We start from the raw sequence: 16,024 nt of genomic DNA on the forward strand, positions 1-16,024 counted from the left end.
TTGCCCAGAGGACCAGTTGGAAAGGGGAGAGCACGCAGAGCCCTGGTGTTTATACTTCAAGGAGGCAGAAGACATCCAGAGAAGGGGGGCAGCCTTATATGCCCTCAGGTGGTCTAAGGGGTGATAGGATTGAGAAACATCTCTGAGACAGGCATTTCTTATTTAATTAATTAATTAATTAATTTTAAGAATTTATTTATTCATGAGAGAGACACAGAGAGAGAGAGGCAGAGACACAGGCAGAGGGAGAAGCAGGCTCCATGCAGGGAGCCCGACGTGGGACTCGATCCCGATCCTGGGTCTCCAGGATCACACCCGGGCTGCAGGCGGCGCTAAACCGCTGCGCCACTGGGGCTGCCCGAGACCCGCATTTTAAACTGACTTAAGAAAAGACTAAAAAGGAACTAAATACAATGGAATGATTTGAAAAGGTTGTCAGAAGGCATTATGTACCCTGAAGGCACCTTCAGCAATGGATAGCTACCCTCCTGAGCTTCCATAGCCAGAGAGGGAGAACTTCCTGGTGTGTTTTAACAGAACCCTGAATCCAAGAACAGACGCTATGTTTATTTGAGGTACACAGTGAAGTGGGGCCGGTGGGGCTTGGCACCTGCTGGTTTGCCCACAGTGCCAGCTGTCTGAGCTGAGCACTGACCCACGTGTCCCCAGGTTGTCTTGGGCGGGCATGGAGTTCAACAAGGGTTTAAAAATCTTTCCCTCCTTTTTAAAAAGCAAGATAAGAACAAAGAAGGAAAAATAAACAATTATGTTGCCACTTAAACAGTATTTTGGCATCTTTGGACAGTCTTCCGATTCTGTGTGGTTCTTAGTAGCGGAAGTCCTACTACATATATATTTTCTCATCTGGAATTGTCATAACTGCATTACCATGTTACAGCATATTTTCATAACCGTATTTTTTAACAAAATATAATTGACATGTAACATTATATACAATATTAGCAAGATATAATTGACATGTGTTATAAATAGTATTATGTTAATAATATATAATACTACATTTTAGCTTATATAAGTTAATAGTTAATATCTCCGTATATACTGCTGTATAAATACACGATATATGTTACATAAGTCTAATTACCATCCCTCACCACACAGTTAGACATTATGTATGTGTGTGATGAGAACTTTGAAGATTTGCTCTTAGCAACTTTCAAATAAGCAAATACACTGTTGTTAGCTGTAGTTACCATGCTGTACATTATATCTCCAGGACTTATTTATTTTAACCACCTTCACCCATCACCTCTGGCAACCTCTAATGAGTTCTCTGTATCTCTAAACTTGGGTTTTTTTTTTTTTTCTGTTTTAACATTCCACAGATAAGGGAGATAGATCATAGAGTATTTATCTTTCTCTATCGACTTATTTCACATAGCATAATGCCCTTGAGGTCCATCCATGTTACCCAAGTGGCAGGATTTCCTTCTTTTCATAGCGGAATAATATTCCATTCATCTCTCTCTTTTTTTTTTTTTCCCATTCATTTCTTGACAGACACTTGGGTTGTCTGTGTCTTGGCTTTTGACAGTCATGCTGCACTGAACATGGGAAGCAGATACCTTTTCAAATGAGTGTTTTTGTTTCCTTCAGATAAGTATCAGAAATGGAATTGCTGGATCCTGTGGCATTTCTGTCTTTAATTTTTGAGGAACTTCTGACTGTTTTACATAGCGGCTGCCCCAGCCTATGTTCCTGCCAGCAGTGCACGAGGCTTCCCTTTTCTCTACGTCCTTGCCAACGCTTATTAGTTCTTGTCTGCTTGATAATAGTCATCGTGGTATTTAATGGCTTTATGATTTAATTGAATGACTATCATAATTTATATATATATTCCCCACTTGTAGGATATTTTGGCTTATCCGCCCCCCCTTTTTTTATTGTAAGTAAAGCCATGATTTGTGAAGACAGCTTTCCTGTATGCATGTATGTGTAAATGTGTGTGTGTGTGTATGTGTATGTGTGTGGATTATCCTGAGGATAATACTCAAAAGTAAGCTCACATGGTCTAAAGGTATAAACATTTAAAAAATTTTTTTCGTGAATAAAGAATATAGTGTGGACTTATTTTAATTTCTCCCATTACTTGCTTATTTGCCACTTTTCAGTTATTTTATTACTATATTGTGTATCAGTTGCTTACTACTCCATTTGGAGAGGAATGTGCTTATATGGAATCAGCGATACGTGGTTTTGGAAACTGAGTCCTAGTCAGTAAACATTTGTTAAACCCCTACTAAGTACCTGATGCTGACAATAAGAAGATGCCTGGGAAAATATCCTAACCTGAAGGCCTTCCCAGGCTCACAGAATCACTGTCTCCAGGTTGGGGGTGGGGAGGAGGGTTTTGCATTTGCTCTGTCATCTTTTTCTAGTTCTTAAGAGCATCTGGCCCTTAGGAGGTATTGAGTATTTGGGGAATGACTACAGAAGGGCCTAATAGGAATGAGTACAAATAAAAGAGACATTCATTCACGGGAAGGGTTTCTTTCTCTGTCTGGTAACTTCATGTGGCGGCACATGGCCTGGTATTATGTTTTTACAGTCATCCATGGCAAAACTTCACTGTTGCAGCTGGGCTGGTTATGCACATTTATTGAGCACCAGCTGTGTACACATGATAACCCCCCCTCCGGAGTCTATAATCAAGGAAGCAGGCCAGCAGATGAGAAACTGGATTATAAGAGAGATGTGGGAAGTGCTGAGAAAGCATTTGGGTGTCCAGGTGAAGTTAAGCCACAGAGTCAGGCCGTTGTCTAACCTCTCTGGGTTTTGGTTTCATAGACATTTAAAGGAAAAGACTGGACTGAGCCCTAGGATCTCTTTCAGGCATGCAGTTCTTTGATGCTTGTGACTGGCTCTTCTTCAAACAAAGGTTGGGGACATACTGTTTATTGAAACACAAGCACAGCTGAACTGCAGACCTCCAAAAGAGGTATTCCAAAATTAAAGAGATGAATAGGATCCTCTTTTCACTTATTTTTTAGTAGGACTTAATACTTCACAAGTATGCATTCTGTTGTCTTCATGAGCTGTAATTTAGATTTTGTAGAGTACTTGAAAATATTGGTTGAATATTAAAATTGTATTATTTGGAATCCTTGAATGTCTTGAAGTTAAATATTGACCTCTTTTTCTCTTCTTTCCCTTCCAGCCGTTTGGGGCAACTTCGTTAATATGAGGTAACTGTTTTTAATAACTTGAATGTTGTGGTTTGGGTTTATAGACATATTTCAGTTATTACATATAGACTGGTAGATGGTATGGGTTAACTGAGGATTTTAAAAATGAAACTGAGGGTTTGGTTTATTTTTTCTCCTCGCCATTCACACATCTAAGCTTGTCTTTTTTCTTATGGATTTTCTCAAGGAATACAGGTGATTTTACTATTTATTCAGGTAAAGCCCATCTTTACTGGCTGGTTCTTCTGCATTGCCCACTGCAGGGTCCCTTCCCTCCTTTTGTACACAGGAAGGGGTTGACCCTAGCTTTTAACTGGCTAAAATGTGTTTGTGTTTCTGGGTGGCTTGAACAAGCACATGGTGGGGGCATGCCTGTCCAAAGCCTTTTGAGAAGGGGGCTGTCTTAAGGAAACCGAGGCTGGCCCCTGGCCTGGGAGCAGACCCACTGAGTCCTGAGGCCACCTGTTTATCTCAAATTCAGAACTAGGAGCCTTCTGGCCTGCATGTGCATTATTTGTGCTTTGTGATAAATGTAACAGGGACACCCAGAAGAGTAACATCCTGTGTTGATATTCTAGAAAAAAAAATACTTAATAAGCATTCATTATAATAACAAATTTGGCACTGTTAGAACAGTTTTGCGTTTAAAGACAAATTCGTTAAACTTTTTATTTCTTGGTAGTGAAAATAAAAGAGCAGCCATCACAATTGTAGTGCTTGCTGTGAGCTTGGAAGTTGAGTGTCCCTGCACTAGGCTACTAGGGTAAAGGGTTGCTGTGCCCTCACCAGGCTTTTCATATTGAGTAGGTTTTGCAAGGCCAGTGGGGTGGTGTTGATCTGACTCCTACCACCAGGGCGTGTCTCCTGACAAAGACTTCTGTGTGTGGCTAGGAGGGGTGCTCAGATCCCATTTAAAGGAACTCTGTTTTTTTACCTGGAAAAGCTCCATTTTGCATCAAATTCCCAGGAAAGCCCAGCAGAGAAACTTGGACTCCTATAGACACACTTCCTGCCTCTAATTTAAAATCCCATGTTGAGTGTAACATGAAAATGAGATTATTTTAGTGGAATAGAAATAACTCTTACAAGGTAGAAGTGAGCCTGTGAGGTGAACTTGAGATTTCCCCTCCTCCATTATCTTCCATTTCTCTGGTGCACCCCTTTCTGGAGGAAATTAGAACCTGGGACTGATGTTTGGGAAGGGGAGCAGAGAGATGGTCTGCAGCCTTTGGTTTGTGTTGTCATTTGTTCAGAAATAAATCTTGAGGTCATCAAGCCTCTCAATGGATCTCAGTCTCGCAGCTTTCTACTCAACAGGTCTATCCAGGAAAATGGTGAACTCAAGATCGAGAGCAAGATTGAGGAGGTTAGTTCCTTTCCCATATTTTGCTCCTATTTTTTTGTTAAGGTTTGTGAATTTTGGTTCTTTTGTTTGTGGGGATATCTTTATTGTGGCAGGTTGATGCTAACCCCTGATTTTGAAAACCACCCTTCAGAAAGGACTCCCTTTTCTATCTTTTCCCCTGTGGATGCACCTCTTTGTCAGTATTTGTCCATTCTATCAAGGTGTGATGTACTAAATTCTACCTCTGAGGCAGAATGGATATAAAAGTTTGTCTGACTTTTCAAGTGACCTTCCCAGAATTTCTTAGAGAAGGGGAAGTGAGGACCTTTACTAGGGATGGAGGCAAGTGCCAGCATCCACTCGCCCCAGCAGATGCTGGAAGGTAGATCTGCTCAACTCAGACACTGGGACTCGTCCACATGCACAGGTGGGGAGCCGCTCACCTGCTAACTGAGAGCTCGCTCCTCTGGTTGATTATATACCTTCTACTTCAAGGTAGAATTGCTTATGTTTTTAGTCACATAATTGTAGATACAGGTATACTAGTGCACGGTGGGCCATGGGAGGAGATGGGAAGTCAGTCATTTTGATCTGAAGCCAAATGTTGTAGTTGATGAGGAAGGCCTTGGATTGCTCTTGTCCTTCCATTGTTGCTCCTGGTGTTAACACGGGAAAGGGGTCAGCCTGCCCTCAGTTCGTGTGCTGAGCAGGTGACAGGATGTGGAGATGATGTGCAGAAACAAGAGGCTAAGCTCTGTGGCAGCATTTCGGGGATTCTTTCATTCCTGAAAAGAAGAGGGTGGTGTTGGTCTGCCTACTTCTGTGAGCCTCAACCACTTTGCGTGTAGTAAGGAAATTAAGAGGTTAATTTTCCCAGAGACTTAAGTATCCTTGGAGAAAGAGCTCCAGCATGCAGTTTAGCATCTCAATTCTTGACTTGTGATTTGATTCACGTGGTATAACTGAATATCAGACTGGAAGTGGATAGTAGAAGAAATGAAAATCTGTTTTGCATAATGTCATGCCTGTGTAGAACCTCAGAGGGTGGAAGTGGTGGAGGACTGTCTTGGCTGCAGAACTGATTTAAGTTATTTTTGTTTTAGATCGTTGAACCACTAAGAGAGAAAATCAGAGATTTGGAAAAAAGGTATGTGCACTTTTGGTTTTTTGTTTTTTTTGGAAAATGCTTCTATCTTATGACTTTGGAAGGTCAGTATCTAATATAAATTTATTCCAACTGTGTAATTAATTCATTTTTAAAATTAATTCTATAGTCTGAAAGATATCAGGCACTTCCAACACAGGAACTTTTTTGTAAGAAGGTAGATATATACTGTCAAATTTGGGCATAGTGTTTTACAACCTTTTTTTTTTCCTTTTGTTGTTGTGAACTATTTCTGATGAAAGCTATGAATTCTTCCTAGAAAAAAACTTATTTCTTAATTTTAATAAAGTTACTTTTTTCAGGAGTCTTCCTGAAGCCCAGCCACACAGATCCTACATTAAAAGTCCTTCCTCTGTTATCTTGTCAGTTTGATTTCTACAAACAATAATGATCTCAACAAATGTCCACATACATTTTTTTTAACTCCTCTTTGAATATGACACTCAAATAGGCCAAACATTAAAGGAAGAGAAGATACAGGTGTGTGGAGACCTTCCTTTTCCAAACCCTGTGAATTTCTCCATTCCTGCAAATTCGTGGCATACAGGTTGAGGCGAAGCCTTACCTTCTTTCAAGTTATGCAGGGTGGTGAGGTGGTTTCTGGCATATACTGATTGGGCTGAGAGAATTCCAGAACAAGAAAATAAAGCTGGAGGGCCTGAAACCTAGTATTGTATGTAAGACTCTGAGAAATTAGGGTCAGTTATTTGCTTGTCACCAGGCATCAGGAAGGTTCCAAAATGGAGTCCAAGTAAAGTGGCTGGGAGGAAAGAATTGTATAATAGGGTGGGAACTTACTTGAATCAGATCCCAAGGCAAGTTGCTCCTCACCTTTTGCTCTGGCGTTCCCGCAGGCCCTCTACCTGCCCTGTGTAGCTCTGCCACACCCACATTCTCTCTCTCTCTCTCAAACAGTTGAGCTCTGGGCGCTGAACTTTTCCCTTGAGTTAATCTGGAAAGCTGGGTATCCAGAGTGACAGTTGAGTCTTTAAAAGCTTGAAAAAGAAAAGTCAAAACATTCGTTCAAGTTTACATAATGTTTTTCTTTTGTTTTTTGTCTTTTCTTGGGACGAGTTTGGATGTTGTGCATCGGCATTGTGTGAGCCTTTTGTCAAGCCCAGATTAAAAAGGAAGAAATGGAGAGCAGATTTTTCTTTGATTTTGGTGTTTTCAGTAAATAATTTAGTCAAAGAGAAATAAGGGTGGAGAAGAGCCATCAAACAAAATGTGTTCATTCATTTTCTTCTTATCCTCTACTGATGGCTTATTTGCAGTGAGGCAAACTGTTAATGTCAACTCTCACTGGACTAAAAGTTATTTTTTAACAGATCAAGTTAAGTGGCATAAATTTGTCATTTGAACTTTACATTTTTCTCACTGTGATCTGGGCTGAAATTAATACTGCTTGTAACGTTTCATTGGGTGGGAGCCAGAAATTCTGCCTTCGGTAAGACAGGAATAATATGAAAGATTTTAATGGAAACTTAAAAAAATATATATATGTTTATGGTAAGAATAACTCATCAGGTTTTTTTTTTTTTTTTTAAGATTTTATTTATTCATGAGAGACAGAGAGAGAAAGAGAGAGAGGCAGAGACACAGGCAGAGGGAGAAGCAGGCTGCATGCAGGGAGCCTGACCTTGGGCTTGATACCGGGTCTCCAGGATCACGCCCTGGGCTGAAGGTGGCGCTAAACCGCTGAGCCACCCAGGCTGCCCCATCAGGTTTTATATTGCCCCCCCCACAAAAAAAAAAATTACCCACCACTGATATTTTTTTAGAGAGGAATATTTGTGAAAAGTGAATTAGTTAGATAACTTCCCTAAGACAATGGTTTATATACACGATCTCTTGATATAGGAGAATTTTATGATTCCTTTTGATACTTTGTTGACGTTCTTTGTGCTTTTTAAATTGGAAAGTGAAGCACAAGTGTGAATATAATCTTAAAGAATGTACCAGTGACTCATTCTTGTCAAACTGTGAGAGTTACAGTTTAAGATAAATACAGAGGTTAAGTGTTTTCTACTTAGGACTGCTTTACTAGTTACTCATCCTAAAATGGTTTTGGTCTCCAGGTTGGTGAGCAAGTCAGGCGACAGATGAGCCCGGGGTTGTTGTGTTAGCTAGAAAGTCAAGTAGAGACATGACTGTGGTAGAAATTGATGGAGCTCTGTCTGGTTTTATTTTTCCTGACTGATTTGTGTGATAAGAATGATCAAATAACCATCTTGACGTGAACAACATAAGGATGTAACTGGACCATGTTGTCTTGATGTGCTTGTCTCTTGGGGGTAAAGTGACCCCCAGGAAATAAGAATAAAACATTTTGAAAGGTAAGGATTATATGTATGTGAGGAAAGAAATGGGGGTAATGCCAGTCTAGAAGCCTGAATAAATGGGTTATGTTTTTTCTCCTCTTTACTACACCCCCCATTTCTTAACAGTTTGCCATTTGTTTAATTTCATTTCAGTATCTTTAAATGTTCTGTAAATAGATAGAAAGTAGTGATAAGAATTTAGATTCTTAGTAAAATTGCTTCTTACTGGCTCCCTTAACAAATAGGAGGGTTAGAGTCTGGAATGGTGTGAAATAGTTATTAAAGGATTAATTGGGGGGGGGGTAAGAAAAAATCCATTATTCAGTTCCTGCTTCATTCACCTCCCTTGCTTCTCTCTCTCACACTCAGAAATGCAGAATGCAGGCTTCATGTGGGCAGGACCTTGCCTTTCTACGTTGTTCGCTTCTGTGTTCTCAGCGTGTGGCGCAGAATAGGTGCCCAATAAAAAGTTGCCGAATAAATATATGGATGAGCCAGGATGCTGCTGCATAGGGTTTTGACCTACTTTAGGCCTTTAAAGAAGCTTATATCTCTCCCTTGCCCACTTTGCCTAATGCTGGGAAAGTGCAGGAGGGAAGGGCTGAGTGGCATGCTGAAGGAGTGGCCCAGCGAGCACCATGTCAGAGTTACCTCACAAAGTGTCCGTCCCTTGGTGTTACCTCAGTGTCACTTCATACGTCTGCTCACGCAGTCCCCTCAGAGTCACATCACACAATCACCTCAGTGTCACCTCACACAGTCCCCTCACACAGTCACCTCAGTGTCACTTCACACAGTTCACTCCCGCAGTCCCCTCAGTCACCTCACATAGTCCCGTCAAAGTCCTCTCACACATTCCACTCACATAGTCACCTCAGTGTCACACACAGTCACCTCAGTGACACCTCACACAGTCCCCTCATGCAGTCACGTCAGCGTCACCTCATACAGTCCCTTCAGTCACTTCACACAGTCCCTCATGTAGTCACATTAAGTCCCCTCACATAGTCTCCTCACGCAGTCAACTCAGAGTCACCTCATACAGTCCCCTCAGTCACCTCACAGTCCCCTTACACAGTCACTTCAGTGTCACCTCAGTCTCCTCACATAGTCGCCTCAGTGTCCCCTCAGTTCCCTCAGTCACTTCACACAGTCCCCTCATGTAGTAGTCCCCTCAGAGTCACCTCACACAGTCCCTCAGTCACTTCACACAGTCCCTTCACGCAGTCACCTCAGCATCACCTCACACAGTCCCCTCACATAGTTGCCTCAGTGTCACCTCACACAGTCCCCTCAGTCACCTCACACAGTTCCTCACACAGTCACCTCATACTATCCCCTCACATAGTCTCCTCATGCAGTCCCCTCAGTCACCTCACACAGTCCCCTCACACAGTCACTTCTGAGTCACCTCACATACTCACCTCAGAAAGTCACCTCACACAGTCCCCTCATGCAGCCTCCTAACTCTGTCATCTGTGACTGCAAGAAGGCAAGCAGTGTGAAGTGCAGACTGAGGACCCTGAAGGAGCTTAACCCTGGTGTTACTTCTGACTTTGTGCACCTGACTTCTCAAAGGAAGAAACGAGGATTCTGAGGGAGTTCTCCCAACAGTTGATAACTTGATCACATATGAAATCTGATACTTACTACACGTTGAAGAGAAACGAAGTAAGAAATCCAGCCAGTATTTTCGTTTTTTTTTTTTTTTAAAGGTTTTGGCACACAGTGTTTGAGGTAGGCTTATCAGTCCGTGTTCTACGTGTGACCACACGTCCAGCTGTTCTGTTTCTGCTTCAGTTTTATTTAACTGTATTTCCTGTAAGAAAACTGCTGTTTTCTTTCTGGTACCAGTGGGCAACAGTGGGCAGGCGGGGAGAGGGTAGGCATGGAGGAGGGAGGCACTGTAGGTGCACCACGGGGCCGGCTGCAGAATTTGGGGTTGGGGCTGGAGTGGTGGATGTGGGGCGCTCAGAGAAGAGAGGGGACGTCGGGCCCGTGTGAGGGGTGCACACATCCGGTGCTGCGGTTGGCCTGGCCACCCTCCGGCTGACTGACGGAGGAAGTATTTGGAATGACAAGAAGTGTCACTGTGCCAACAAGGCATCTGTCAGGTGCCCTGAAGGCTTCCAGTGTTCGGCAGGCGGAACGGGCCTGCCCCATAGCCGCTGTGAGGACGTTCACTTGGCCGTTACCGTGGGGCCTGTGCTAGGGACGGCTCCTGCCGGGGCCGCCCTCTGGGAGGATGCTGTGATTACCCCCTGCCGGCAGGAAGCCCCGAGGTGGACAGAGCTCTCGGGGCTCTGGCTCTGGGTCACAGGACGACGCAGGGGGACGGCCGGGATTCTCACCCATTCCCTCAGATTCCCCCACCTGCCTGCCTCTGGTTTTGTAGTCTGCAAGGGAGCTTGACCTGAGAATCTGGAGGCTCTTAATAGGGCGTTCATCTGCCCGTGAAAGAAGCCCTCCGGCCCCAGCTCCGACTCAAGCGTGTTTCCACTCTGTCGGCAGATGAGAAACACTCGGTGCAAGGTCTTCTGTCTAATGACCTGTCATACTCCGTTCAGTTGAGCGCCCATTAAGGAAGTGCCTTCTGTAGCCGCCGGCTGGGCACGTGGAGGGGATGAGGCCGTGCCCCTGGCGCCTCTCCAATTAGTGACTGTCAAGTTGATCGCTCTGAGTCTCCTGATCGCACTTTTGTTCCTAGCGGGCCCACTTCCAGGATAGGTATTTCACATCTGCATTTGTCGGCTCGCATTGCCCTGCTCCCGACCCGTCAGTGTGGGCCGGGGAGTCCCCGGCGCTCCTCGGGGGGCCGGAGGCGTCGTGGAGACATGAGGGGAGACCGAAGGTGGGTTCGGAGCAGCCCCCGGGAGGCAGGAAGTGCTGGTGCCCAGTCATCTGTCCCCGGGCACTGGTGGGGGCAGGTTGGGGGCGGGTGCTGCCATTGTGTCATCACCCAGAATAAGGGGACGGGCTTGGTTTTCGTGTCTTCTTCCCCTTGCAAGGCACAGTGGCCTGCTTTGGGTCTGTCACTTCACACAGCTGCTTTCTCCCTTCCAGGCCTCCTCACTGGGAGGAGGCCGCCACCTCCCCCATTTTGTGTTTAGCTCTGGCTACGCGTAGCCTGTACCTGTACCTGGGTAAATTTTCCCTCGTCCGGGATGGACCCTGTGGCCCCAGCTTGAGTCTGCACAAGGGGCAGGTTGCATATTTCTTGAATTCAAATGACCAAGCAGTTGCCCGGTCCCCACAACCCTTGCTTGGAGACGGGTAAAGGGAGGAGGCAATAACCGTGCCACAGTCTGGCCTTTGTTTTGATGATAGTCGAGCAAATCCTCACAGGACATGTTTGACTTTTCTTTTCTCATCTCTTTGTGTTCTACAGCTTCACCCAGAAATACCCGCCAGTAAAATTTTTATCAGAAAAGGACCGTAAAAGAATTTTGGTAAGTTTGCATACCTGATGAATATTTGTCATATCAAGAAACTTGCTTTTTAAGTGGAGGCGTGACCGCCGTACTGTGAGTCACCGCGCGGCCAGTACGCTGGCTGGTTTACAGCCTGTTCCCACAGTCACAGGACAGCATTGCCTTCTAATTCCGCAGCGTTTCCATCCCGCAGAAGGAAACCCCATCCCTGTTGTCAGCCATGCTCCTCCCCGCTCCTGGCAACCACTGAGGCCACCCTGTCTCTGCCAATTCTGGACATTTCCCGCGAGTGAAATACGTGGGGTCCTTAGTGTCTGCTTCCTTAAACTCAGAGTGATGTTTCTAACGTGCACGTAAGCTGTAGCACAGATCGCTGCCCGGTCCTTTCTGTGGCTGGTAACATTCCATATTATGGATGTACCACATTTTGTTTCTCTGTTTATCTGTTGATGGACGTTTGGGGCGGTTTCTTCTTTGAGCCATTGTGAATAATACTGTGAACCGTGGGTGCACAAGTTTGTGCACAGAGGTAGTTTTTTGGGTCTCTTGGGTGTATACCTAGTGCCACTGGCTGATGGGACTAATTGTGTCCCATTGAATCATCTTGGCCCCTTGTCAGAAAACAGGTGACCAGAAACGAAAATATCTTTCTCTACACTCTTGGTCCCATTCCATTGATCCTGTCTGTCCTTGGGCCAGTACCACTGTCTTGGTTACTGTAACTTCATAGCAAGTTTTGAAATTGGGAAGTGTGAATCCTCCCACTTTGTCTTTTTCAAGACAGTTCTTGACTCTTCTGGATTCCTTGCAGTTCCTGGTGAATTTTAAGATTAACTCATCAAGTTTCTTTACAGAAGCCACCTGAGGGTTTGATAACAGATCACATTGAATCTGTGGATGAATTTGGGTGGTGGTGTCACCTTAACAGTATTGTCTTCCGATCCTTGAACAGGGGGTATCTTTCTATTTATTTAGTCTTCATTAATTTTTTTTAACATCTTTTTTGTAGTTTTCAGAGTATAAGTTTTATACTTACATTGGACTTATTTTATAGCGTTTTATCCTTCTTGATGTTAGCATAAATGGAATTTTTTTTAGTTTCATTTTTATATTTTGTATTGCGAGTAACTAGAAATATAATAGATTTTCATATTTTCTTATATCCTGCAACTTTGCTGAAATCATTGGGTTCTAATAGTTTCAAATAGATTCCTGAGGATTTTTTATATGCTGTACAAGATCATGTTGTCTGCAATTATAGGTGGTTGACTTCTACCTTAACAATTTGGATACTTTGTTTCCTTGCCTAATGGTCCTGGCTGGAACCTCCTACAGTGTTGACTAGAGTGGGAAGAGCAGACATTGTTGTCTTGTTCCTCATCTTAGGAAAAAGCTGTTAGTCTTTCATGGTGAAATAGGATGTTAGCTGAGGGCTTGTCATAGATGCCTTTTTAAACAGGTTGATTCTCTTCTACCCCTGCTTTGTTCAGTTTTTAAAACCGATCTTGCATACCTGGGATAAATTTCTATTGGTTAATGTATAATCCTTTTTTTATATACTGGTGGATTTGATTTGCTAGCATTTTGTTGAGAATTCTTATGTTTGTATTTATGGGAGATTTTGGTCTATAATTTTCCTTTTTATTTTTTATTTGTTTATTTTTTTAAAGATTTTATTTATTCAGGTAGCCTGGGTGGCTTAGTAGTTTAGCACTGCCTTCCGCCCAGGGCATGATCCTGGAGACCCGGGTTGGAGTCCTGCGTCACATTCCCAACATGGAGCCTCCTTCTCCCTCTGCCTGTGCCCTGCTTCTCTCTTTCTCTCTTTCCGTGTGTCTCTCATGAATAAATAAAATCTTTTTTGAAAAATATTTTATTTATAAAATCTTTTTTTAATATATTTGTTTATTTTTTAAATTTTTATTTATTTATGATAGTCACACAGAGAGAGCGAGAGAGGCAGAGACACAGGCAGAGGGAGAAGCAGGCTCCATGCACCGGGAGCCCAATGAGGGCCTCGATCCCAGGACTCTGGAATCAAGACCTGAGCCAAAGGCAGATGCTCAACCGCTGAGCCACCCAGGCATCTCTATAATTTTCCTTTCCTATGATCTCTTTTGCTGGTTTTGGTATCAGGGTAATACTGACCTCATGGGATAAGTGGGAAAGTGTTTCTTCCTCTTCTGTTTTTTGAGATGAATTGTGAAGATTTGGTATTAATTCTTATTGAGGTGTTTGGTGGAATGCACCACAGTAGTTATTTGGGCTTAAGCTTTTTTTTTGTTGTTGATTTTTTTTTTTAACATTGCTAATTCAATCTCTTTTTAGAGATCTATTCAGATTTTCTGTTCTTGAGTTATTTTGGTATTTTGTATCTTTTTAGAAATTTCATTGCTTTGGCTGCCTACTCTAAGTTTTGGTGTGCTGTTTCTTCATTGTCACCCATTTCAAAGGATTTTCTATTTTTTTTTTAACTCACTGTTTGATCCTTTAGTCATCTGGGAGTGTGCTGGTTCATTTCTGTGTACTAGTGAATTTCTCAAATTTCTTTGTTACTGAGATCTAATTTCATTCCATTGTAGTCAGAGATTGTACTTTGTATGCTTCAATTCCTTTTAAATTATTGAGGCTTATTATATGGCCTAGGATATGGTCTGTCCTAGAGGATATTTCATGTACTCTTTTTCTTTTTAAGATTTTATTTTTAAGCAATCTTTATACCCAGTGTGGAGCTTGAACTCACAACCCTGAGTTCAGGAGTCTCATGCTCCACTAACTGAGCCAGGCAGGCACCCCTCAATGTACTCTGAAAAGGACTGTGTGTTGTGCTGTTGTTGAGTGTTCTATATATGTCTGTTAGGTCTAGCTGGATTACAGTGTTTTTCAAGTCCTCTGTTTCCTTGCTAATCTGCTGTTTAGTTCCTTACGTTATTGAGAGAGGTGTTGCTGCCTCCAACTGTTGCTGAGATCTTCTATTTCTTCCTTTAATTCTTTCAACTTTGGCTTTGTATATTTTGATTCTCTGTTGTTAGGTGCATAAATATTTATACCTGTTATATCTACTGGTATGGATTGGATTGGATTGACCCTTTTATCATTATAAAATGCCCCCTCTTTATCTACTAAGATTTTTTTGTTGTAACATTTATTTTGTCTGATGTCATCATAGCCATTCCAGCTTTCTTACTGTTTCTATGCTAGATGTTATACTTTTTTACATTCAACACATTGTATCTTCCAGTCTTCAGTGTATTCCCTTAAGACTTTATATAGTTGGACCTTGTTTTGTTTTGTTTTTCTCCCATTTGACAGTCACTGACTTTTGAGTGGTTGGCTTAATTCATTCACATTTAATGTTATTACTGACATATTTGGATTTATAACTGCCACTATATTTTGTGTTTCCCATATGCCTCATATCTTTTTTGTTCTCCATTCTTCCATTTTTCATTTCTTATGCATTAAGTAATTTTTTTCTTATGTGATATTTCAATTCCTTTATTTTTTTACTGTATTTTAAAAATTCATTTTGTTACTAAGTATTCTAGTGCTTACCATCTATGTTTTAACTTACACTCTACTTCAGCTTTATACTGAGTTCCAGTGAGATATAGAAATGCCACTCCTTGGGATCCCTGGGTGGCGCAGCGGTTTGGCGCCTGCCTTTGGCCCAGGGCACGATCCTGGAGACTCGGGATCGAATCCCACGTCAGGCTCCCGGTCCATGGAGCCTGCTTCTCCCTCTGGCTGTGTCTCTGCCTCTCTCTCTCTCTCACTGTGTGCCTATCATAAATAAATAAAATAATTAAAAAAAAAAAAAAAAAAAAAGAAATGCCACTCCTACATAGTTCTATTACCCACCCCTTCTTGTGACATTATTTCTGTAAGTTTTATGTATTATTTTAGTCCAAGTTATAAATCCATAATACATTGTTATAATTATTTTATACTTTATGTCTTTTAAATAAGCTGAGTGAATAAAAGAGAGTAAAGATGTATTTACAGAATTTGTTACATCATCTTTTTCATTACCCTGTCTAGTTTCCTTCATTTAATCCTGTGGGTTTGAGTAAACTTTTGGTGTCATTGTTTTACAGCAGTACAACTTTGCTCCCACCTATCCTCTTCATGCTGTTGTTGTCACATATATTTCTATATTTTGCAGGACAAATAATACAGTAGTATACATACTATTTTATACAATTGTTTTGCGGTGGTAGTGGTAAAATATACACAACACAATTTATCATTGTATCATGTTAAGTATATAGTTCTTTGGCTTTAAGTACTTTCACATTATTGTGCTGTACAATTTGGTCTTTAAATTGATTAAGAGTAGAAAGGAGAAAGTGCCACTATATTGCCTTTTAAATTACCTAATTACTTTATTTGTTCCTCCCCTTTTGTTTCCTGGGTGGGAAATGCTGCCTGGGATCATTTACTTTCAGCCTGAAGAAGATCCTTTAGTATTTCTTTTATGGCAGAGCTGCTGGCAATGAATACTTTTATTTTTTGTTTCTCTATTTTTGCTTTTCAGTTTGAGAAGTTTGGGTTGA

At 42.1% G+C, this 16,024-nt stretch overlaps 1 protein-coding gene across 3 annotated transcripts in view; it reads left to right on the forward strand.

Annotated features, from left to right (window-relative positions):
• UXS1 (UDP-glucuronate decarboxylase 1) overlaps nt 1-16,024 on the forward strand; it is a 93,666-nt gene that overhangs the window by 24,098 nt on the left and 53,544 nt on the right. For 2 of the 3 annotated variants that reach the window (XM_041756758.1, XM_041756760.1), the window contains exons 2-5: nt 3,179-3,206; nt 4,509-4,572; nt 5,655-5,698; nt 11,426-11,486. In XM_041756758.1, coding sequence (XP_041612692.1) covers nt 3,179-3,206; nt 4,509-4,572; nt 5,655-5,698; nt 11,426-11,486 — 197 coding nt within the window. The remainder of the gene's footprint in view (nt 1-3,178; nt 3,207-4,508; nt 4,573-5,654; nt 5,699-11,425; nt 11,487-16,024) is intronic. The other variant, XM_041756759.1, reaches the window with a different exon arrangement.

The sequence above is a fragment of the Vulpes lagopus genome, chromosome 5 (genome assembly GCF_018345385.1).
Source record: "Vulpes lagopus strain Blue_001 chromosome 5, ASM1834538v1, whole genome shotgun sequence".
NCBI lineage: Eukaryota > Metazoa > Chordata > Mammalia > Carnivora > Canidae > Vulpes > Vulpes lagopus.